This window comes from Onychomys torridus, chromosome 18 (genome assembly GCF_903995425.1).
Source record: "Onychomys torridus chromosome 18, mOncTor1.1, whole genome shotgun sequence".
In the NCBI taxonomy this organism is placed as follows: Eukaryota; Metazoa; Chordata; class Mammalia; order Rodentia; family Cricetidae; genus Onychomys; species Onychomys torridus.
This window is the reverse complement of record NC_050460.1, coordinates 60,653,918-60,679,327: the sequence shown is the minus strand read 5'-3', so window position 1 is coordinate 60,679,327 and position 25,410 is coordinate 60,653,918. Positions and strand designations below refer to the sequence as shown.

The window sequence follows — 25,410 nt, the reverse complement described above, 5'->3', positions numbered from 1 at the left end:
CCCACCCTCGGATGTGGTTCTCACTCACTTCCAAACCTCCAGCTGCCAGAGTCGGGCACCAGGCACACCCAAGGATGTCTGCTGGGTTGATTCAGCTCACCTTTGAGAAAGCCATGCTTTTGGTGAGTAGTGAGAATTCTCCAGCTGCCGTGAGCCATCAGACACCGCCATGGGCTCCTCTTTCTATTGAGGGTAGGCAGTGTGGATCTTATGAAGAGTCCCCAGTCCAGGGTGGTGCACATTGCCCGAGTGAAGTGCAGATAGCTTCCACAGGGTCCTCAGGCTCTGAGGTCTAAGCCATGTCTAAAGTGCTGGGAGTACCAGGGTTTGAGGGGGACACAGTTCAGTCCCCAGTGTCTACTTAGAGAAATAGAAGCAAGCATTTACCTTTCCATCTTCTGGAGGCAGGAGTCATAAGTGACAAAGAGGAAGGAAAGGGCACAGGTCACCAGGGTCATTGTGGTCTCAGAGGTTCATGGTGTCTCCAAGCCACACACACACACACCCCACATCCGTGATGGCTTCCCTGCTGTCCTGTGGCTCAGGCTGCCCATGTCTGTTTCTCCCCAGATTGGGACCTATGCCTTCCTATCCAGGACCTCTCCCTGTGTAGACTTGGTCTCTCTACCCTCTTGGCTCGATAAGGAACATGCAAATACCTAGAATGTTTTGCAGCTAAGACAGGCCAAGAAGGTTCTGGGGAGCCCCCACATCCCCAAATACATACTAGCCTATGGGTCTATCTATTCAGATACCAAATCTCTAGTGAAGGGGGACCATTCTCTGGGGTCAAAAGGGACAGATGGCATGGCTCCTGGTAGGTGGGATGGGAAAGAAAGGACCAGTGTGGACACTGTCCTTAGCTGGACAGATGGGCAGAGTACTTCAATGGGGGTTTAAAGTATTCTGAAAGCAATACACAGTAACGCTAGCTATATGGGCAAAGGGTGGCATGGGAAGGACCCACTCCACTCAGTCATCACCAGCCCCTCCCTGGAATGAAAGCTCCATCTGCTTCTCAGATATGTCTTGGAACCTCTGATCATGGGGGTTTCTGGTCTGAGGTCTGAGGCCCTCAGCTCCCAGCAGGTGTCACATACCAGCCACACAGCCGCCTTCTGCAGAGCCTCAGGGCACCAGCTCCCTGAATCCTCCTGGTTCCCCTTCTCTGACCATCTTCCATGCCGCTTGGCCTTCTCTCAACCCCAAGGGGATCATAAAGACTGTCTGCCTCTGCTCTGGGCTCATTGAGTTAACAGCCCTTCCCACTGTGGCTCTGATGGAATCTCTCTTCTAGATCATTCCCACTGGAGCTGGTAATGACAGAATCCATTGCTTCCCTTCATTCCCAGCCTTCTATCACAGTGACAGAATGCCTCAGAGCAGCTTCTAAGCAGGAAAGTTTCTGGAGGTTGCCGTGGTGATCACTGAGCCCCATCACTTTGAGCCTATGCAGAGGCAGGGCATCATGGTGGAGAGCATGTGGCAGGGTGGGGCAGAGCTGCTCGCCTCCTGGAGGGCAGGAAGCAGAGAACAGACATAGAAGAAGCTGGAGTCCCAGTGTCTCCATCAAGGGCATACCTCCCAATGACCTTCCACCAGTGAGGCCACATCTGCTGAAGGTTCTGCTACCTCCTGATGCCTTGGTCAGCTGGGGACAAGCCTTCAGCCGGTGGCCAACACTTCAAGGCCACAGCGTGTTCCGAGGTCTCAAAGCTCGCTGTTGAGTGTCTGTTGGAGGAGGACTGCACAGGGCAGTGTCTGCCCTTGTCAGACCTTCCGTTTTCCATCCTCAGCCTTTCTCATCTTCTTACAGCTCCATTCTTGGGTGCTGTCTTGAAGCAAGGATTATAGGGGACCCCTGGTGGGAGAAGGCCACCAGATTGTTATCAGAGGAGTCTCAGAAGTGTCCCCCCACAAACCCATCCTATGCCCTGAGCTCTGCACAGCTTTTTTAAAAAAGTCTTTTGGTCTCTTTTTCTCTTTCTCCACTTAACTCCTATGATCCATTATTTATAGTTGTGACATTGGCTTCAGACAAGAGAAGTGTTAAAAAAAAAAAAAGCAAAGCAACCCAGAGCTTTGACAGGAAAGATGAGTGTATCACACACCACAGACAAACCCAAGCCCAGGAGCCCAACACCAGCATGGACACAAGCAAGGACACAGATCACAGATCATAGAGTCTGCCAGTGGTCAGGCAACCCAGGGAGCTAGAGCAGGTTCAAGGGGTCAGAGTGCCCTTGCCCTGCTGCCCAAGGAGGGATTCCCATAGATGCCTGGCTCTTCTACCTCCTCCCTCTCACCCTGTTCCCACCAGGCTCAGAGCAGCCCTCCTGGGGGGTGCAGCTCTGGCCCTCAAGCCTCTGCAGGCTCCCTGTATGTCCCTTTCATTGGCTCTGGTCTTTAGTACACGCCTGTCTTACCCTCAGAAATTTGTCACCTGCAGAAAGGATTCCGGCCCTCTTCAAGTCGGGGACTTGAAGTTAATCCACATGGTCCTGGTCATGATCCCCTGGCTTTAACGCGACAGAAATTCTCAGTCTCCCTGGACCTGAGCCAAGGTATCACCAGGGCTGTGCTGCCTCTAAAATCCCTGCAAAAACCTTTCCTACCTCACCAGCTCATGGAAGCTGCCAGTATCCCTCTGCAATAGCTTCACGCCTCCTATCTTCAAAGCCAGTACGTTCAAACGCCTGCTTCTTACCATCTTTTCATGCATCGGTCTCTGTCTACCTCTCTGTATAAGGACTCTTGGGATAACCCCCAAGTAATCCAGGACTGCCTCATTTCAGAAATACATCTGTTGGATGCAGGATTAGGAGGAGGACATCGGTACAGATGGGAATGTGGTTCAGGACTTGGGCATGTGGTTATAAACACCGACCTCTGCTTGGCTCCTACCACTTCCAGTGACTCCAAGGGTTCCCATTGTAGCCACACAGATTCAAGCCCCCAAGAGTCCAGCCATTGTCCCAAGCTGGGGGCATGGGACCAGGAACCCTGACACTAGGCTCTGTTTGCAGTGTAGTTGGGTCTTTCCAGGGTGAAGTATTCCCTCTGTGCCAGGTGGGAGTCCAACATCCTAGCCTCAGGGAGGAACTTGGAAGCAGGTGGAGTTGGCATTGCTCCCATCCTGAGGGTCAGGAAGTCTTGGGATGCCACCTCAGAACTACATCTTCCATCAGCTGGATTAGTGAGCCTTGTGGTTTGGATAAGAGTCTTGGGTTGGGGATTTAGCTCAGTGGTACAGCGCTTAAGCGCAAGGCCCTGGGTTCAATCCTCAGCTTTAAAAAAAAATATATATATATATATACTTACCAGGCGGTGGTGGTGGCACACGCCTGTAATCCCAGCACTCGGGAGGCAGAGGCTGGTGGATCTCTGTGAGTTCAAGGACAGCTTGGTCTACAAAGTAAGTTCCAGGACAGCCTCCAAAGCTACAGAGAAACCCTGTCTCGAAAAAACAAAACAAAACAAAAAAAAGTCTTCAAAGGCCCATGTGTTGGAGGCTTGGTCCTCAGCCTGGGATATCCTCGAGAGGTAGAGAGGTCATTAGGAGGTATAGTCTAATGGGGGTTATTTAGGTCATTGGGTGTGTGTGCTCTCAATGGAGATGTTGGGAACCTAGTACCCCCATTTTTCTTCCCTTCATGTGGTAGCCACAAGGAGAGAGCAGTGATGAGCTTGTCTGTCCTGCAAGCATGCCGCCTCACTGATGGCCAGCTGCAGGCTAGAACCGCTAAACCATGAGTCAAAGCACATGTCCCCTTTGTAAGCTGGCAGTCCTGGGCCTTTGCTCCAGGAAGGGAAAGCTGGCCCACACAGTGACCTTGCTGGATCTTTCATTTCCTAACCTCTCCGGGGATGGGGGTTTCTGGGACAGGATGGGGCTGCTACTCTTTGTATGTGCAGAACATCAGCTCCTGATCTAGGCAACTCTGGACTTGGCTGCTCCCACGGTGCACCATGGCCTTGCTTAGCTCACCTCTGTCATTGCAGGAGTCACTGGATGACATGGCTGCAGGACATCACTCCATCTTGTAGATTGCCCTTCATTTCTTCCCCTAGCCCTGGCTGTGTGGCTCTGGGGAAGTAACTTTAACTCTCTGAGCCCTAGAGTTTGCAAAATTGGAGTATCCAACCTGGAGGGGTACATTAGTGATCAGGACTACCGTGTGTGTCAGTAAATGGTGTGAAGAGGAGACCCCTGCCACCCCCACCCACAGTCCATCTCTTTCCACACTGGGACCTGAGGGCAGGTGCTAGGAACCCTTAGGGCTAGGAGTGTTGAGCTAAGGCTGCAGCTTGCCATCCGTTCACTCCAGCACGTGTGTGATGATGCACCTAGATCCAAGGTCCCCCCACCCACCCATCTTAAAGATAATTTAGTAATAGGTCTGGAACACAGTAATAAATGGAAATTTCTGTTATTATTTCATACTCTTTTTCAAATGCAATGACCAGAAAAATATCTCCTACATTAGAAAGGGAAATGAGGACTAATACAGATTTTATTTTAGCAAACAAAACAGCATGATTGCCTGCTGGTGAGCTGTAACCATCTTGGATGTGACGTCATTGCTAAGCACTCGAAAGCAAGAGACAGATCAGAATGAGTGGTGTGCTCAAATTTACATGTAAAATATTAATTGGGGGTGAAATTCAGATGTGGATGGGTGGTGGGTAGGTGGATGGATGGATGGATGGATGGATGGATGGATGGATGGAGAGGTGGATGGATAGATGTAAGGTGGCTGATGGGTAGGTGAATAGATAGGTAGATGTTAGGCTAGATGATGGATGGCTGACGAGATAGATGATACACTGGATGGCTGGGTGATGGCTAAGTGGGTGGATGAGAGGTAGATAATAAGATGGGTGGTGGATAGAGATATAGGTATTAGTATAGATAGTGAGTGGGTAGATAGATGAGTGATAGAATGGATAATACGGGAAGATGAATGGATACGTGGATGGATGGTAGATAAGATAGGTAATGGACAAATAGGTAAGCATTAGGATAGATAATGGATAGATGGATAGGTGATATGTGGGTTGGTAGATGGATGATGGATGAGTAGATTATGGAGGGATAGGTGTTAAGGCAGATAGTGGGTGAGCAGATGGATAGACAGACAATAATACATAGATAGCTTGCAATGCTTTCTTAGGTGAACATGTCATTATGTGTTTTGGTCCTGGTCTCTTTTCCATATTAAATATTTTCATATTAAACACTTGTTTCTCAGGCACTGAAAAGGCAGAACTCCCCCCACCTTTTAACCCCTCCAAAAAACGTGACCCCTGTTCTGGAGTTGGCTGTTCGGGAAAGTGGTCCAGCTGGTTTTCACTCACCCAGCAGCCAGCCTGAAAGGCTCTGGCAGCTTTGGGGATGGGCAGAGCCTGACAAGCCCACAGAGGCTTATGTAAAAAGCTTAATAGCTGGAAAAGCTTTAGTAAATGAATCAGTCTGTGATGGACAAAGTAAAAGGACCATGAATTGGTTTATTCTCCTCAGAGGAAGGAGCTAAATCAATACTCACTCCGAGGATGCAGCATTGGATACCAGCAGTTGGGAGCCAGGCAGACCTGAACTGTTCATCCATCATGGGTGGGGCAACAAATCTGAGAGACCCCCCCTCTCCCCTGTGAAGAGCAGCTAAACTGGCTTCAGTCACAGCCCAGGATCTGGCATCCTGAGCTCTGAGCCATTTGAGTTGAGTTTACATCAGGACCAGTACCTAGGCCATCATTCCGTGCCTATATCTGTGGGGCTGATGATGATACCAGACTCCTAAAGTCCACTTGCTCTGTCTCTGGCCTGATACCTGTTGTTAGTGGTGGTGGTACTGCATAAAACCATGTGGTACAAGATGTGCCCTAGTGGTCCTCACTGAAAGTTGGGGGTTGGGGTTCCCAGGACCTGTTCCTTGTGCATGTGCCTATGGGCTGGCTGCTCAGAGGAGCTGATCCAGGCCTGTGGAAAGGTCCTCCCCATCTAGAAACTGCTTGCTGAACTAGAGGAGACCTCAACCCTCCTGGAGGGAGCTCACACTGGTTGCTCACCTGCCACAGTTGGAATATTACTGATTCTGCATGATGGTTCTTCCTGAGGAGTCCTTCTGCCCTTCAGTATCTGCTGTCCTTATCACACTAAGACACAATGACTTGTCAGTAGAGGTCAGTGGGCCACTTAGAGCAAACACAGCCTTGTTGACAGAATTCTGGAGCTGGCCTCCGTTTGTCCCACACTGATGGAAACTCCCAGAAATGCTGGCTGGCATGCTGAGGCTGAATGTCCATGGTGTCTCTTGCTTGTGAAATGGTCTTTGAGGTGATAAGACCCCCTGGGTTCAAATGACCCATCCTGTAATCATAATTGCCACTCAGCCAAGTAGTTGATACAAAAAGCTCTCACTTGCCAGGGTGAATTCTCACAGCATGCCTGTAGCCAAGTTGAGACTGTCTTCACTTTTCACATGGAAAATCAGAGTCTCAGAAGAGCTAAGACCTCTGTGCTGGTCAAGCCAACCTGAATTCATATTCCCAATCTCCCTATACGTGCTTCTCTGCTATACATGTACCTGGACCAGTGCACAACCCCAGCACCTGGGCAGAGCAATTGTAGAGGTAGATAGCCAGAAGAGCAAAGGTGTGGCCACCCCTGGGCCTTCTGAGGTGGGGCACAGCCAGCCACATGCACTCTGTCCCAGAAGTCTCTGCTAACAGACCACCCTTGCATCCAGACACTCACTCTTCTCAGCCCTAATGGCTGGGGAGTGTAAGGCAGAAGTTTGCACAGTCTTCACAACTGACCTGTTTTCTTCTCACAGATTTGTACACTACCCTAATATTTAAAGCAGATATAGGCCATTAGGCACCGTGTCTGTAATATCATGTATTTTACAGACCACATTTATAACGCTTGGTACAGTATTAATGGCAACCAAGAAGGGTGCGTGTGGCCCTTGCGTTTGGAATTGGGGGCCCAGGTAGCAACTGAGGTTTGTGTCAGCCTCAGGGTCACTTTGCCTCAGAATATCATGGCCACTCTCAATAAAGCTGTATGAAAAGGACCCTGGCTGAAAAGGACACCTGAATGCCTGGGCACTATAGCCTGTGACTTGCCAGGAGTCTCACCTGGGACACTCAGGTCTCTGGCACATTGAACATGTGTGGATACCTTCCTAGTGAGCACCAGGGCATGAATCCACAGGGTTCCCTCTCTGAACTCAGCATGACCACGAGGGACATCTTCTCTTTCCCTTTGGTCTGCACACCCTTGGGGTCATTAGGTGTGTGGCTCTCTCGAGGTCTGTGGTCTCTAAAATCTCTCAGCCTCTGCTTGCCCTCCAGGAGAAACTGGCATTCCTGCTCTGGACTCCATGCCTTCTACCCCAGAGCCTCTGTGAGGCTCCTCTCCCCTTCTGATTTTCTCTGGGTCTCTCCTGCTCATACGGCCCCCACGCCCAGCCATATGCTATTTAAATTCCAACTTCGATCCTCTGGTTAACTGGTTAATTTTCTTTTGTTCTTGGCTTTATGCCAAAGAGTTTTCTTTCTGAATCAAAGTGGAGAAGACCTTTTCTCCTCTCTTGAGACTTTTATATGTGCGGCGGCGGCGCCTCTTGCTTGCACCTGGTCCTTTATCAGAGAGAAAGGAAACTTTTTCTTGGGTTATAAAAGCCCCCTCATTGGAGAAGATTGGGACAATGCAGTGTCACATCAGGAAGAAAGACAAAGAATCCATTATCCTACCACCCAAGGAGCCTCTCTTGACACCCCATGGCCTCATTGGCTGGGTTCTCATGCAAGTGTGCGTGTATGTGCACATGCATCCATGCCTGTGTATGTGCCCTTGTGTGTGTGTGTGCCTGTCTGTCTTTCTTGCCCACAGTTGTGCCTGATCATTTTTTTTCCCTCACAGCTCCCTCTCAGCAGTGTTCCCACTGTTGCATGCAGTGGTCTCCAGAGTCACTGTTTGGGCGCATTTGTAGTGCTCTGTCTGGGGATGAACTCAACTGTAACCGTCTCATTGTTCATGAGACCCAGGATTTCATCCCATGTTTTCCCGGTAAACTACACAAGAGGAGCTTCCCCAGCTGTGAAACTGCTGGTGGGCTGCTGTGACCAGCAGTGGGGTGGGCATGAACCCAGGAGGTGACCCAGTTTGCGGTGATGATTGAGCTAATCCACAGGCGGCACCCGAATGGTGTCGGGCCAGCATGTGGTCAAAGCTCTTGGTTGCTGTTTCTTCCCTAAGAGCAACCCCCCTGGAAATGGAATTCCAAGTCAAAGGGCGTAAGCCTCATCAAACTGCTCTCCTCTGGCTGTGTGGAGACCCATTCCTTAGCTAGCATCTTCCACACCACCTCAGAACCCATCCCTAGTGTCACCCCCATTCTGGAGGACCACAGTGGCTTTGCTGGAGACTGTAGCGAGCACAGTGAGATCAAGATTCCCTGAACCATTTCCCAGCACGATGTCTTACATACACCACCCATAATAACACATCCTAGGCGCCAGTGGTGGCATGGTTCAGCTACTGGATTCAGGCCTTCATCATTCCTGGACCTATTTTGTTCTACACATAATCTCCTGAGCAGGTTCTGTTCCCAGTCACTATAACGTCCCATCACATCAGGGGTTCCCTGTCCTAACTACACCCACAGCTTGCTACCCTCACCCCACCCAATTCCCATCCAAGTCCTAAACAAATGTCTGCTCCCCCTAAGATAGACACTCATGACAGGGGAAAGACCTGTCATCCAAGCCCAGCCTATGACTCTTATTCACATAGCGTGGGTGGGTGTTACTTTAGGCGTGTGGGTGACCCCCAAGGCAGCCACGTAACTGAATGTCTCGCCCACCATAGATATGACAACTTCTTCATAAGCTGCAATGATGGAGTCCCCACCTCTGTTAGCTTTCCACCTCTATACAGCTGGCCTGGGGCGGGAGGGGCAGGCTGATCTCTGAGTCTAAGGACATTCCCTCTCCCTCATTTCTACAAGGGAGTCTTAATAGGCCAGGTCTGGAGGGTTCCTGGTGACTACAGTTGCCCTGATTTCAAGGAGCTAACGCTGTGCCATTCTTGGAGAATAGTGCTCTACAGCACTGTGTGTGGTGACAGTCGCCCCAGAAAGCACTGGGTTGTTCCCACATGGGGACTGCCTTTTACTTTTCGTTGTTACCAGTTTGATTATCATTAGTATTTGCTTTGGTTCCTTGGAGTCAGTAGAGCTGACTTCTGACCCCATCGCCTCTCATCTCAGATGGGAGGTTCCTGGGACTAGCTTGACATCGCTTCCTGGACGCCGCCATCATCATGTTTAGAGAGTGAACAAAGATTCTTCAGATGGTTAATAGGAGATATAGGAGTCTGGGGGTGGCTGAGGTAGAGGGGGCTGAGGGATCCAACAGCAGGAGGAAGGGAACACTGTGGGGGGTCCCCTACACTCTGGGTCTCTCCTTGTCAACGGTAGCTGAGAAACTGTTGGGGAGGGCGAGCCAAAGCTATAGAATTCCTAGGAGGGAGTAATTCTCTCTTACTGGAGAGTTGTTACTCTGAGTTCACGGAGACTCGGTTGAAAACTGTTGCTAAGGCAATTGACTTAAAAATTCTACCGTCAGGTGGCTGTGAGACAGAAAACTGTGTGTTTTACAGCCGCCTGCTCCTTGGAGGGATTTTTCCCAACATGGTTTTCTTTTAAATGGCTTTGAAAGGTAACGTGGGCCATCCTGATTCCCAGCCCTGCAGGATGGTGTGTCTGGACGGAGCGAGCTGGAGTACAGAGGAAGTTCCCAGGCATTGCATCTCCCCGGGGGGTGCTTGCTGGGATGCCGCTAAGACTAAGTTTGGTTTGGTATGTTTCCCAGCCTATCGACTCAACCCAAACCTCAATTGCTGTTTGATTATCGTATTTGCCAAGGCCTGGGAGAATTTCGTTACTATAGAACCACATGGGCCTGTGTTAGACACCCACAGTTTCTGATGGTCACTGGCTTAAGGCCAGTTTGTATAGACTGAGGACGTGACTGTCCCATGGTGTGGTTGGGGGGGGGGGGTGTTTTTATTGAGAGAGAGAGAGAGAGAGAGAGAGAGAGAGAGAGAGAGAGAACAGCCACAGAGATCTGGAAGAGTCCAGAGCACAGAAAGAAGTAGACTGAACATGGCCAGCAGACTGGACATAGCCAGGGCTACCCGTGAGAGAAGGGAGATTAGTGAGGGATAGAGGGAACAGGGAAGGACCAGAGAGACTAGCAGGAGCCTCCAATAGTGAGAGCAACTGGGTCATACATAAGAAGGGTGAGTAGCTGCAGAGAGGGAAAAGGCCAGGAGACTGGTGTGGGGGCATTAAAATGTATAACAAGTACTTGCAAGTAGTGACTGAGGGAGCGACCTGGAAGCTAGCCAGGACCTTGCTATGCTGATAGGCACCACAGGTATATAGTAATTGGAGAGCCATAAATCCCTTTTGCTGGAGGTATGGGAAATGACTCCTTTTGGTCAATAGGAACCCGTTTCCCAAGTTCCTGAGGAATGCTGGCCTTTATCTAACCACCAGAAATCTTCCTATATGGGTTGAGCTCATTGCTGGATATTTGGAGTGCCTTTTGGGGTGTGGGGAATTGGCGTTTCCTTTGGACATGGCACATTTCAAAGGAGCATCTCATAACCCCAGCAAGAGCTGTGCACAGAGGCTGCAGGAAAGCGCTTCAGACAGACTCATGAAGATGAGCAGTTTGGCACTCCCTCAGTGTGGGGAGTTCACATGGAACCACCAGCAGAAGTGTGCAGGGCCAGAGGCTGGCCACTGGGCCCCGTCCCCTCTCTATGGGATTCTGACTGTTCTGTAGGGGCTCTTAATTGCCAGGAAGAGGGAACAACCATGCCTGCCATTGCCAACCATTATTTGAATGAATGGAACCCAAATATTGAAAGTAAATGGGACAGAGACCATGAGAAGTCACTTTGTGTCTGGAACCCAGATCCAAGGATACCAGACTAAGCTTCCTCATGCACTTATGTGGCCCTCTTGCCATCAGTGACCCAAACAACTACATGTGAGCTGCCCTCCTTGGAAGCCAGGCTGGGTTCCTAAAGTCTCAGCTTAGGGCAGATCTCTGTCCAGCACTTACTGGTCAAACAGTCAGGTTAAAAGGGCCAGTTTGGGCTGCATAGTGAGTTCTGGGCCAGCTAGAGCTTACATAGCAAGACTCTGTCTCAAAAATTGAGGGCGGGGCGGGGAAATTAAAACCAGCGCTTCTTTAAACTTTTTAAAAGGGGTTTTTCACATATGTGAATTTTTAGTGTGTGTTGAAGATGTATCTTTACGTGCATGCTCCAGAAATCCAAACTGAGCCAGAGCAAAATGGTACAGCACACACGTACTGCCCAGCCAGCACCTCCCTGGCACACACCCTAGAACCAGGCCTAACCTCTGATCCTTGGAACCCGGGCCTGTTGAGTCCACCAGTCCCCCTGGTGCGGCCAGCATGCTGCTTAGCTGCGGGATGGTAATAGTGACCTCCCTGGGTCAGCCCCTTCCAGCCTCCAAATGAATCTTCAGACTCAACATTGCACCTCCAGACCTCTGCAGGACCACAGAGGTGAGCTGCAGGGACAGTTCATGACCTCAGGGGCCAAGTTAGAGGACAGCCCAGCTCTGAGTGGGTTATGGACACCAGCATAAGCTACCTCTTCCCATGGTGGCTGAAAGAACCCTCCAGCCCAGGCCCCCACTGTGCTGGGGGAGGGCAGCCACTGCCCAGAACCCACACCAGGCTGCTACTGTGGCTGCATGGCATTGGTCCTATTTCCCACTCAGGAGACAAACCACTCCAGAACCTCCCAGTGCTCACCACTCTCGCGCCTCCTCCTCCATACCCTCCGAGCCCTGCTTTGTACTGAAATTCACACTGCGTTAATGGGGCGGGAGGCCTGATGAGATGCCCTTCCTGGGTACCGGGAAGCCCTTTCATTCTGTGCTTTGTTTTGTTAGAGGTTAGGCAGGTACCAGCACTACATGCAGCCAGGATCAGCATTGCTCCTCCAGGTCCCATGGGGCAGCTGGTCCTCTGGGGATCAGGCTTGGCGCTCTAAAATGTTCTCCTGACTTGTGCAGACAGCACCATGTGGGATTTGGACCAAGAACCTGAGAGACCCCTCTTACCTCCTTCCTTCACCTCAGAGCGGGACGTTCAGGGAAAAGGGAAACCCCAATCATTGTGACACTTTAGACAGAGCATTTCCAGCTTCAGAAGTCACCTTGCCCCTTCTCTGGCCCAGAAGCCACTTGGACCTGGTGTGGCCCCTCTCACTGATCCTCAGTCTCCTGACTTGTCCCTTCTGGTGTACCAGCTACCATGCTTGCCAGGTACCAAATAGCAACTGTCCTTTGTCCTTTCAGGGAGGGCTGAGCTCTGTGAAGATCTTGGGTGTCCTTGTGAGGACACCTGAGTCCCCATCAGAAGCATCTGACTCTCCCGTCTCCAGCCCCTTGCCCCCATAGCACCCCACAGCCCTCTGTGTACCAAGCCTGATGCATGCCTCTGGTGGTCCCGTGTGACTGCCAAATTCACCAGCTATTGCTATAAGCTCCGACTCCCTTAGGGAAACTTTGGTGAGGTGAGCTGATGGGGCCCCTGGCTCAGCTCCATCGAATGATGACGGGACAGGGTCAGTGGGTGCCAAGGCCGCCTGTCTGGGGCTCCGGGGAGCATGTCTGGAGAGTGCTTGTTGGAGGAACTCTGTGCCTTGGTACTTTCAGGCTGGTTACGGTGACACCCTAAATCTTACTCCTCGAAGTTTTGGGAAGAAGGGGTACAGCAGGATGTTTATCAGAAAAATCTCTACCCAGCCAAGCTGACAGGGGCCATTGATTGCCAATTAGCCAGAGTCCTGCTTCCCGCCATACCCCCAATCTTGCCTTCCCACACCCCTGACAGAGACCATCTAGCCCAAGAATCGCAGCACTGGGCCAGAACATCTATTCAAAGGCATGGGTGCCCACCATATGCAGCTCTTCTTGTGTCCTTGAGTGTGCTAGTTTGCCAGGTCAAGGGCAGCTCTCCCGCTTCCCCCGCACCCCAGGAAGCTGTGGGCACAGAGGAACTGCATCCCTGTTTATTTTTACCCCGGTCCTGGAAATCCTTCAGGGTGTGCACTATAGTCTCACTGAAATACAGCTGGTGCTGCACAGTTGTGCCTGGAAGATATGCTCTGGTTGCATTTGGTAACTCAGAGCCCCCTGAAGACTCGAGTCAACATCTTGATGGGGCCGTGAGTGTCATGGACAACCTACATGGCGTGACACTCAACTTCGGTGGTTCCTATCTGATGGGTTCCTCTGCTTGTTGCTCACTACCCCCTGGAGAGGCCAGTGGTGCTCTGGTGTTATTGTCCCATTTACAGAATGGTAAGCTGAGGCTCCTGTGGCTACAGTCTTGCTTACAGGGGATAAGAGAATCTAGTGCAGTGAAAGGCTGAAGGTTCAGTCCCTAGGTCCAGCCCTGTGTCTATAACAAGGTCCGAAGCAGAGGGCTGATTTGAATATAGACTAAGTAACCAGGGTCAGTAGTTGCTCATGATCGGGTAGCCTGGGATGAAGACTCAACCCTGGCTGGGCCCATGGGAGCTCACACGTGTCTGAGTGCCTCTGTTTCTTTGGGTTGTGCTTGGCTTCCACCGACTCTTGGCAAGTGTCGGTATTCTTTTCTGTGGGCGGTATGGAGACAGGATGGGGGACGGGCTCCCAGAGAAGCTGCTCTGTGACATTCACAGGTCTCAGCTGAGAAAGAGAAGGACCGATGCCCGGGGAAGAGAAGCATTCTCCTTTCTCACTTGTTCCTCCGGTCAGTGTTTTAATACCACCCTGCTGCCAATCAAGCCACATGAAAGACTTGGGGGCGATTTTCCATGCTTGCTTATGAGCCCCATCCCCGATCTGCCTCCGATCGCTGGATGGCAGGATAAAATCCTGTGAATCTGCCTGCTTTGGCATCTCGTTGAAATTTCAACTTCTTCTTTCTTGTGCTGTCTGTTTCTGGGTAATGGACAAAGGATCTCCAACATTATTCGCCATGTAGACAGACAGCCCTGCGCCCTTCCTGATGAGGCTGCCTGAGGGTCTCATGGCCACATATTGCAGCCAGTGAGAGCTGGTCCGAGCTGGGTGTTTCCTGACTCCAGCCATCCCAGACCCTGTCCACTGGCTTCTTGCTGCTTCCCACTTAGACACTCCTGGCATTGGCTCTGCTGGAGACTAATTAGCAAGGAAGAATCGTGACTCTATTTCTCATGAGATGACACTGTGTCAGAGGTTTTTACTCAATTAATGCTACAGCCAGTTCGAAAGAGACCTCAAAAAAGCTTACAGGGCCACAGAGTGGAGGGATGTGGGTTCACAAGTGCTTTCTGCTGGAGGCACCCCATATAATCTTTTCTGCTCATTTCAAGTTTCTATACAGCCTCCCTAGGCCATTTGTCAGGGAGGCAAGTCAGGAGGTGGTTCCCAGCCCCAGAACAAAGGCACCGTCCCAGCTCTGCCTCAGTGGTCTGCACAGGAGCAGCTAGGGTTCAGGTGCTATAGGGTCTTCCATTTGATTGGCTGGAAGGCTTAGCCTTCCTTTTAAAAAAATATTATTATTACAATTATTATTCATCTATTTATTTTGCATCCTGGCTGCAGCCTCCCCCCCCATCCTCCCCTCCCAGCTCCTCCCCCCCACTCCCTCCCACCGCACAACCCCCCCTTCTGTCTCCATCCAGGGAAGTGCAGATCTCCTATGAGTATCAACAAATGAATAAAACATCTACCTTTCCTTTTTTTTTTTTCTTTTGAGGCCAAGTCTCACATAGACCAGGCGAGTCTCAGACTTACTGTGTAGCCCAGGTTGGTCTCCTCATGCCTCAGCCTCTCAAACGCCGGGTTTAAGGCGTAGGCCACTCTCTCTGGTTGAGACTTTTCCCTTCACATTTGAAAAGCCTCAGAGTTTTGCTGTCCTATCTTTGGAAGCCCAGGCATTCACACTTCATCAGCAGTCCCGTATCAATCTGGGTGAACACCCCTCTTCTCAAAAACACCAGGACAGTGCAAGTCTCTTGGCCTGCGACCCCAAGAAGCAGGCTACTCCCCACCCCCAGAGGAAGTTCAAAGCTTTGACCCCATAATGGTAGCCCGGGCTCTTTGAGCATCGCCCACTGCTCTGGCGGAACCTCTGCAGATAACCCTGTTGCCATGGAAAGGAAAAAGTATTTAATACAACTTCCTGAATCTGGGGAGGAGGCGGAGATGGCAGGAAAAACCAGATATTATTTTAAAATGGTTCATTTCAGTTTAAAAAAAAAAAAGCAAAACCCTGCCTGTTTGTTAAAAGGCTTAAGAAGAAATGAAAGGACTTCTTGGTGGATTAGGAGCATGCGAATGAAACATCCTTGGGGCTCACGCTGTCCTCTGCAGTGAATACTGATGGGCATGCTCAGTAGCCTCGCCATGTTTCTCAGTGAACAGGAGTCCTGGGCATCCTGATCAGCTCCCCAGTCTGTGGAGGTGGGCATGGAGGCCTGTCTGGACTTAACTCTTGGGTCTGTAGTTTGGTGCGGTCCTTCACTGTGGCCTCTGAACTTCTTCGGAATCACAAAACTTTAACAGTGGAACCTCAAGGAGTGTCCCTCAGGGCTAAGCCATCACTGGGTGGCGGCTGCGGCCTTTGTGGGCCCATTTCACAGAACTTAAAATGGAGGCACAAAGAGATGGCTCCTAGGTAACGGGGCTTGACTTGCAACCATGGCATGCATGTGTATGCACAACTAAACAAGCGTGAAATAAGAACAAAAATGTCAGGGAGTGTTGTTTTTTTTTTTTTTTTTCCCTGACATACATAAGCAGGAACTAGAAGGAAAGAGAGCCCCACTGGATACCACATGGGTCCTAAGAGGCCTGGTATCAGTAGCTCTTGGCTACAGAGAGGATGCAACTTTAGGATCTGCTCTGTGGGTTTCGGGGGTGCTGAAGAAGCCCCTCCCAGCCACATGATACCCTCCGTGTTTATGCAGAGGAGATAGAGGGATAACTGGCCCATAGCATCATATCCCACATCCTGTAGCCTTCACCATGCCTCAGGAACCCCTCTGAGCCTAGGAAAAGCAAAGTATAGATTCCTCCTGCCCCACCCGGATCCTCTGCATGGTGTTCCTGAGATGGCCCAGGGACCGTTGCATCTCTGATTGCAGGCACACTTTGAAAAGCCTCTTACCCTCCCTCCACCCCTTTTTAGAAGTCTCCCAATAGAGCTATCAAAGAAAGAGCCTTCATGCCTTCCTCCTCCCACCTCCAGCTCATAGGCAAAAACCAAACTGAACAGGCAGAGTGAGCTATAAGAAAGACCCCCTCTGCCTTGATGGGTGAATGGCTCGAACCCCAGGCTGACTTGGGACCCCAGGTTGGCTGGGCCAGAAAATTTGCAGTATAAAGCATGGCTCAGAGGCCCATGCCAAGAGTGTGGTCATGGTAGAAACAAGGCAGGTACTGGGGAAGGGTGCATTCTGCTGACAGCAGGGACCAAAGATGCTGCCACTGTGTGTAAATAGCTGGATGAAGAGAGAGCAGGGGGCTAGGAGAGGGGTACCCATGAGACCAGAGTGGGGACACTCAGCCAGGACACAGGCTGGGAGGGGACAAGCCCTAGGACCTTACATGCCCAGCAAAGAGTTGGATCTCTCCTGTGGGTGGCAGGAACTAACAGGGACTCTGCAAAGAAGTGACACCATGCAGGGGGATGGCACAGATAGGAACTGAGCCAGGGAGAAAGCTACTGCAAGAATCAGGGTGTGAGCAGAGATGAGCTGCAATGGCATCCTCAGGAGGGAGCCGAGACATGGGGACAGTGCCCATGGATGATGCGGGTCACAGCTAATGACTGTCACCCCTGGTACCGATGCAAAGGGTGGGATCGGTGAGGCGTGAACAAGTGGAGTTTTTGTATCATTGCTGGCTGGGCAGCATGTAGGAAATGGCCTTGGTCACGGAAAGGCCAAGTGCATGGGAGGGAGTCATCTGTTTGCTGTATTTCACTGTTTCTAAGTAGAGCAAAAAGCAACTTAGCTAAAAAGGACTGTGCCACGGCATCAAAAAGTAACAGCCTTCTCATCAGCCCTGGGCCTCCCCCACATTCAGGGCACAGTACCAAAGGGCATTTACTGCGGTGAGGCCGGAAGAAGCATCCAAGGGAAGCATCTATTGAATGAAAGTGGGCCTTAGGGGTGCCTGTGGTCCCAGCAGTCCAGAGCTGGAGACCGGGGATTTCAATTCTGGGCCACACAGTACAACACGGTCTCAAAAAGGGGCTAGGGCTGTAGCTCAGTGTTAAATCCACTCTCTTTTGATGGGCAAGGCCCTAGGTTCGATCCCCAGGAGAGGAGAGGAAGGAAAGGAGAGAATGAGGGGAAAAAGACAGCTATGATAAAGTTCGAATTATTGGCAACGATGAGAGGGTGATTACCAGTGAAGAAGAGCTGAGACCCACTCACGTCAGGGCTCTTGTACTGACCATGCCCACGCAAGACAAGCCCTCTCTGTCCCACAGGGCCAGGCCTGGATGCTGGGTGGTGTGCGGAGTCACAGCGCGTACAGTTTATATTTTGCTGTGACACCAGCGGTCCGTGGTTGTTTTCTTGTCATTTTGAGCCCCCTGTGACCTAGTCATTCGGCCCCAGATCCTCATCCCCAAAGACTATAAGGCCATCTTTTTTTTTTTTTCTTTTTTAAATCAATAAACTTAAATTTGCTTTTCCCATCACAACTCTATGAGGTGACTGAAGACAAGCCATGCTGTGAGACCCTGAAACTCCATCCTCAGTTTTGTGCCCCATACAGCCGTGGTCACTTGCAGGCATGGAGAAACAGGAGAGTGATTTATTCTTGCCTCACAGAGGAATTAAGCTTTTCCACAATCCATATACACTGATCAAATGAAAAGATGCCCATGTGACATCCTAGAGCCCACAGTTTTGAAAAGTAAACATCGGTTCTTAACAGCAAGGAAGTAGTACATGAAACCCAGCATCTCCATGGAAACCAAATGCCGCTCTGCTACCTCACTGCCTGGGTGATTTGTGCTTTTTTTGTATAAATGCATTTGTGTACACGTGTGCTCATGTGTTTGTAGATGCACATGTGTGCACATGTGTGTGGGGAACCAAAGGTCAGCCTTAGTTGATACTCCTCAGTAGCCATGCATCTTGCTTTTTGAGGTAGCATCTCACTGGCCTGATGCTTACCACATAGGTTAGGCTGGATGACCAGCGAGCCCTAGGGATCCTCCTGTCTCTGCCATCCTGGTGTTGGCGTCTGATGCATGTGACCATACTTGGCTACGTACATGTGTTCTAGAGACTGAACTCGGGTCCTCATGCTTAGGCAGTAGGCACATTCCTCACTGAGCCAACTCCCAAGCCTGCCTTCTGTGTTCTGCAGGTGGTTTTCAGCAAGTACTGCAACTCTAGTGACATCATGGACCTGTTCTGTATCGCCACCGGCCTGCCTCGGTGAGTTTCCCCCCCATGCTCTGTGATGAGGACTGTGTTATCCCCACAATGGACCGGAGAAGGGTGAGGCGGCAAGTGGGGATCAATGCAGAGGACTATCCAGGCTTCTACTGTGGTTTCCCTCAAACCAGTGAGACAAACCCCATGAGGAGCTCAGTCCCACCTCCCCAGCAGCAGTGTCTAGCTGCTGGGTTGAAGGCAGCAGAGCCCCCTCTTGAGAGATGGGTTTTTCCTGCACATGCTCACTCACTGCTGGGGAAGGAAAACGGCTGTGTTTGGAGTTGCTCCAGCCTCAAATAACTAATGTAAGCGCCTTTGCTCTCAGGGTGCTGTCCTCATCAGCTTTCAACACATGACTGGCTTCCAGAGATGAGTTAAAAGCAGTTGCCTATCCAACAGAATCCTCAGACTCTCCCCCAGAGTTTCTTTCCTAAATCCAGTCCATGCTAGCATGGGAATTTTCTAATTACAGGCTGAGCCTTGATAGTCCCCAAACCCCAAGTGCTCCAAAATCTGAAACAGTTTTAGCGCTGACCCGACACCAAAAGTGGAGAATGCTGAACTTGACCGCATGTGATATGTCTATCAAAACACTCCGTGAAAGACATGGATTGCATGTTTAGGCATGGGTCTACTCCCGTAATATCTCATCCCATATATTCAGGTAGCCTAAGATCTGAAAAAAAAAAAAAAAAAATCCCATGAGCATTTTGGTTAAGGCATACTTGGATCATCTTAACACCTAATTTCCTGTTAGAAAGGGTAACCAAAGGCCGGGCATGATGATGGTATGTGCCTGTGATGCCGGTATTTGGAAGGCTGAGGCAGGAGAGTTATGAGTTAAAGGTCGGCCCGGACTACACAGTGAGGCCCTGTCTCAGAGACAGTTAAAGAAGTAAATAAGAGAAAAGAAAGGTGATTGGGTGTGGCCTTGGGTGCAGTTAACTTTAAAGTTGGGGTCAGTGGAGGTGAAGGGATGAAAGGTGATTAAAGCTTTTCACAACCATCAAGGAAAAGGACCCGGGTGATGAAGCTGTGTCCTGGAGGCGACAGCAGATGACCAAGTCGGTGAAAGCAGCCACCACACCGGCAGCTTTCGGCAGCGTGTATTAAGAACTGTAAAACATAGGCAGTGTACACATCTACCTTTACTACACTGTGAGATTGGGGCCTCATTTCTAATTGTACTGATTTGAAGAATTCACAGGCCTCCCTGGGTCAAGTCCTTGCTGTGCATGCGTGAGGACCTGAGTTTGATTCAGTCCCAAACACTCACATAAAAAGCCAGGTGTGGTGGCACACACTTGTAATTCCAGTCCTAAGGAGGCAGGGACGGGCAGATCTGGGGAGTTCACTAGACAGCTAGGCTAGCCGTAGCCCTAGTCAGAGACCTGTCTCAAAATTCAAGGTGGATGGCACCCAAGGAATACCATAGAGGTTGACCTCTGACCTCATGCACCCACATAAGCATGTACTTATCCTTAGACACACAAATTAAAATACAATAATACTAATTTACAGTTGAGGATCACAGCTCATCAGAAGCTCCAAAGATAAGAAGCTGGAGAGGAAATTGGTTTTGACCACTTAAGTCCTCTTGTGGAAAAGAATTGGGACCGGCTCAGGGGACTCTCTCCCAGGGTCCAGAGCAGCGAGATAAGCAAGCCGTGATTCCTGTCTCAGGTCGATGTTGGTTTTGGGGGCACGGCAGCTTCCTTGATCTCCCAACTCAATAAATTAGTCTTGCTCCAATTCCCACTTTAAATTATTTAAAAATTGGCAGGCTCTATGAATACACTTACCCTTTTCACTTGATTTGCTAAGGGAGGGTGGGAAACAACCTGCTGCCCTTGCCTGCCCTTAGCCAAGGACGCGTGGTCCCCAGTTCTCAGAGCCTGGTTCCTCTGGGCTCTGTCACGTGAGGCCCATATGCAAGTGTATAGAGGGGGCAGTACTGACCGGAGTGTTTTGCAGGAACACCACCATCTCCCTTCTGACCACAGATGACGCCATGGTTTCCATCGATCCCACCATGCCTGCAAACTCAGAGCGGTAAGCATCTCTTCCTGGGGTGTCTTATGCTTCCGGGCCATGCGCCAGGGAGTTTGCAATTTGGTTTTGTTTACTACTGCTGAAAAGTGTGAAGTTTCAGCAGAGAGGGGAAGAGGCAGATGGGAAGCAGGAGGAGGAGGAGGCTTGGTTTGCTCCTCCGTTCTCCAGAGGGGCCCTGTGAGGAGGCCGAGTGCAGACAGGAAAACTGAAGAACTGGAATTAGGCTAGGAGCATAGTTCCAGCCTGAGGGATCCTTCTGGGAGAACTAGGGCCTCCTGGGGACCCTGTCTCCCCACTTAAGCCCTTGCTGGAAAAGTCTGTGCACAAGAGGAAGGAGGCGGAGGCACAGAAGGTCAAGGGTAGCCAGTGGCTATCTTTGAAATGAGTAGGATAGCTGGAGCCAGTTGTCTGTACCCTCAGGGAGGACATGGGACAGATCCTTCGAGTCGGTGATGCCACTTTCCCAGGGAGCCTAAAAAGTCCCTAGTAGTCTCCATGTCATATGGGCGATTCAGCCAAACAGAAGTTACAATGCAGCTTCTGGGGTTGGCGGGGTGATCCAGCTGGTGAGGCGTTTAAGTTAAAGCCTAATGACATGAGTTCAAACCCAGAACCTGTTGCCCTCTTGCCCTCTGACTTCCACATATCACCCATATCACACACACACACACACACACACACACACACACGCACACGCACGCACGCACGCACGCACGCACGCACGCACATGTGCATCCAAATATCCAGAACTAACACTACATTGTGGGGTGCTGGAAACCACCTCTTAGATGCAGAGAGGGATGGAGATGCATGAGGTTGGACAGGTTTCTGGTGCTGTGTTGGGGGTTACAGAGGTGTGGATGTGGAAGATGGAGCAAGGTATATAGAAGGCTGGGTGAGGCAGGGACGTGAACAATACATTTGTGGGCTTAGACCTAAATGACCTGGGTCTGGTGGGGGCCACACGCTGTGGGTTAGGTATCTGGGTGGTGCTTGTGTGGATGGATGCATGGAGATGGGGGAGTAGCAAGCATAGGCGTGGTGGACAGCTCTTGCTGAGGTGTAAGTGTGCTGTCTCCAGGGCCTCCACATTCTCCTGCGCTTCCACCTCCCTCTTCCTTCTCCCCACTCCTCCACCAGAATGGACTCTTGACCTGAGCCTGTGTGCTGGGAAGGGATTGTCAGAGTCTCGAGTGGTTGCTGAAGGCTCCATGTGCATCATGACATGTGTGGTCTGGATATTCCCCATCCTGGTCTCCATGGGGGTGCCTGACCTAGAGGCATGCCTGTTTGTGCTTTGACATGCCTGTCTGTTCTGAAGTCATGCATCTACTTGCCCACACTGGTGGCTCAGTAGAGACCAGGTCAGCTGAACAGTGGCTTTCAGCCCTTGCTGTGCATTAAAACTAAACATCTTTTTGTTCGTTTGCTTGCTTGTTTGTTTTTTGAGACAGGGTTTCTCTGGGTAGTTTTGGAGACTGTCCTGGAACTCTGTGTAGGGCTGGCCTCGAACTCACAGAGGTCCGCCTGCCTCTGCCTCCCTAGTGCTGGGATTAAAGGCATGTGCCACCATACCTGGCTTTAGCAACATCTTTTAAAGGGACCTGGTTGACTCAGGCTCCCCTATGAATGATTGATCCAGATCTTTGTACAGCTCTGCAAAAGGTTCTACAGTGTAGCTTGGGGTGAGAAGCACCTGCCAAGGGGGACTGCTGAAACTACTCTGGACGTAGGTGTGGGCTTGTGCCAGAACGTTCTGTCCTCTGATCCCAGCTGGTACCATTCTCAGAGGGTACAGGATAGACTCTCTGGTCTGTGTGACCCCCACCCCCTCCCCACCATTCCAGGGGGCCACATGTGCTGTCTGTGTCTGTTTTAAACTTTGTCCACCTCTGAAGACCATGCAACTGTTCAGCTTGTACATGGTCCCCTCCTCCTGTCTCAGCCTCCCACTGGTGGGAGGGATTGGGCTGAAGGTGCCAGGTCTCTTCCACACATTTGGAACCTTCCTGTATCCTGTTCATAGCATGGATTTCCCATGACTCCCCAGGTCTCAGAGGTTTCTAACCAGCCACCTCCATCCTGGTCAGATGGGTGGCTGTCTCCATTTCCCACCGCTCATGCTTTCTTGCTGTTTTCTCTGCACCTGTTTTAAACCCCAAATCACAGTGGCAAGATGGGAGGCCAGTCGGCTTCCACTCTCATTTGGAGCTGGCAAGACATGATGAGTGAGTGGCCTGTTCCTCAGGACCAATAAGTGAGAACAGACGTATTGGAATCTGTCCAAATGGAGCTACAGGTTTGCCCCTCAGAGAGCCTTTTCCCATCTGGCTCCTTTCTCTGACCAAGGAATGTTCTAGGGTTGGCAGTGTCCAGCTCTCAGTGCCGCCTCTTGGACCCTGCCCTTACTCTCCTGCCGGGGAAGGGGAACAGATGCTTAGCTGGTGTGAGGCGAGGGGGGCATATGGCACAGCATATGGAGAGAAGAGAGGCCCAGAATTGACACCGCACATTTCTGACATAACACAAACACATCTTTGGTTTCCGATTTTAGCCAAGTTGTGAGACAGGCAGCTTTCTGCTGGGTAAAGCAACCAGGCCCCGGCAAGGAGGGCTGTACAGCCATCCCTCTGCTCAGCACTCATGCCCTCTGGATGGCCAGCTGGCGCCAGGCTGCTGCCTTCCCCAAGCGTCATAAAAAAAGGCCAGTGCCCAGGCAGTTAGACTGCAGAACAGACACGCCATGGAAGTCCAAGGCCATTTATCAGCTCCAGAGGGGGAAGGGGTTTTGTCATTTACATTATATTAACAGCATCGAGGGAGAGAGTGAGGAAACTAACTCAATTCAGATGGAGCCAGGAGTTTATTTAGTCCTAGAAGATACGTCACTAGCTCTACAGAACTGAGCTGGGAAGGTCTGAGAACCAGGAGGCAAGGCTAAGCGAGAGGCTGTGGAATGTAGCCAGGAAGCTCTGCCTGAGGTCTGAGTGTCTTGCACTCTTTGTCTGGGCCCTCCTCATCTCTGACCAGAGGTGTTTGCCTGCAGGTTATGTTCAGACCCAAACACTGTGGATAACGAGTGGGTCGCCCATCCTAAAGACAGACACTGTAACTATTTCTGTCACAGAATACCTGCCCCTTCAGAAACCCACACTTGAACATGGGACATCGTTGCCCACAACGGGAGCATGTGGGCCTTGTTCACTGCCAGCTCCTACCACAGTGGACTCTCAGAGCAGCAGGTCTGAGGGTCCCTGGACTCAGATGGCTCATCTTGACACACGACACCCTAACTTTTATCTGCGTTGCTAGCAAAGAGCCAGCTAGCAGCACCTCTGAGGGCCGTCTCTCTCGCCTTCTCGTGCTCTTACTAGCAAGTTATAACTTCTGCTAAACTGCTGCGTTTAAAAAAAAACAACCAATCTCTCCTGAGGTTGGCTCTTAGCACTGGACCTTGCCCACCTTCACCCAGTTTCCACTGGCCTCAGAAGCCTGTTCCTGCCCAAGCTAGAGATCCTTACATCAGTGGACAGCCTCATCCTGCCTTTGGGATAGCCAGTGTCCTCTGCACAACTTCAAACAGGCTGCTGAATAATGGGGTGTGTTTCTGACAGGGTCAGTGGCTCCAGTACAGTCCTGTGAGCTCCAGCAGAAATGAGAGGGAGCCAGTTCACACTAGTTTGGGATAGGTTTGGGCAAGGAATGTCAGAGTCCTTTGGTCATATCAATGACAGAAGTTTGCTTCATTAATCAAATATGAACATTATAGAGGAACTTTTTAAACAATATGTTGTTTTTTTTCCCCCCGACAGGGTTTCTCTGTATAGTTTTGGTGCCTCTCCTGGATCTTGCTCTGTAGACCAGGCTGGCCTCGAACTCACAGAGATCCACCTGCCACTGCCTCCTGAGTGCTGGGATTAAAGGTGTGCACCATCGCTGCCCGGCTGTGATATGATTTTTAAAATTAGATGCATCTGAAAGAGAACTCAGAACAGCCAGATTAGGGGAAGGAGTGTTGAGGCGTAATCCAGTGGCTAAGCATGAGCTTAGAATGTTCCATCTCCAGCACCACAGCAGAAAAAAAAAAAAAAAAAAAAACAAATCACCAAGCTGAATTGTTATGTACCTCGACAGTCGCTTATTGCTGGCAGCAGCAGCCATTCACTGTGGCCTTCTCTTCTCTTGCAGAACTCCCTACAAGGTGAGACCTGTGGCCGTCAAGCAACTATCTGGTAAGGCCCTGTTACCACATTTTAAATAATGAGAGAGAGAGAGAGAGAGAGAGAGAGAGAGAGAGAGAGAGAGAGAGAGAGAGAGAAGGTTCCAACCTTTCCCTGTTTTGGAATGCATGTAGATTAAAGTGTTCAGTGCTGCAGACTGCTCCCACTGCAGAATCTGAAACCTCGCATTCTTGTCCCGGTTCCCCTGCCCCTTCCGAGTTCCCGCCCTGACCCAGAGAACATGATAGATACTGGGTGTCATTCCATCTACCTCAGTTCCCAGGCCCACACCCGTCTCCGTTCCTCTGAGCTGCCAAGTCAGCCCACCAGGTTTCCCAAGGTGCTTCAGCCAGGCCTGGGATTTTGTAAAAACTCCTGTTTCCTTTTGGATTTTTAAAACCGCTTCCATTTGTGTGGGATTTATTCATAATAAAGTGCTCCCATTTAAGCATGCACCTGGATGCGTTTTGAAGACTCTGCACACTGCTGTCAGCATCGATGGAATCGAGGTTCCCAGGAACATCCTCTCATGTTGCTTTGCCTCTGCCAACAGCTGGCTTACTTTTGGAGACCATCCAATAGATG

At 50.6% G+C, this 25,410-nt stretch overlaps 1 protein-coding gene across 4 annotated transcripts in view; it reads left to right on the top strand.

Annotated features, from left to right (window-relative positions):
- Pde9a (phosphodiesterase 9A) overlaps window positions 1–25,410 on the top strand; it is a 92,597-nt gene that overhangs the window by 10,497 nt on the left and 56,690 nt on the right. For 3 of the 4 annotated variants that reach the window (XM_036168146.1, XM_036168145.1, XM_036168144.1), the window contains 3 exons: window positions 18,483–18,553; window positions 20,528–20,605; window positions 24,794–24,837. In XM_036168146.1, the coding sequence (XP_036024039.1) occupies window positions 18,483–18,553; window positions 20,528–20,605; window positions 24,794–24,837 (193 nt within the window). Of the gene's footprint in view, window positions 1–13,840; window positions 13,861–18,482; window positions 18,554–20,527; window positions 20,606–24,793; window positions 24,838–25,410 lie in introns of those variants that run through there. The other variant, XM_036168147.1, reaches the window with a different exon arrangement.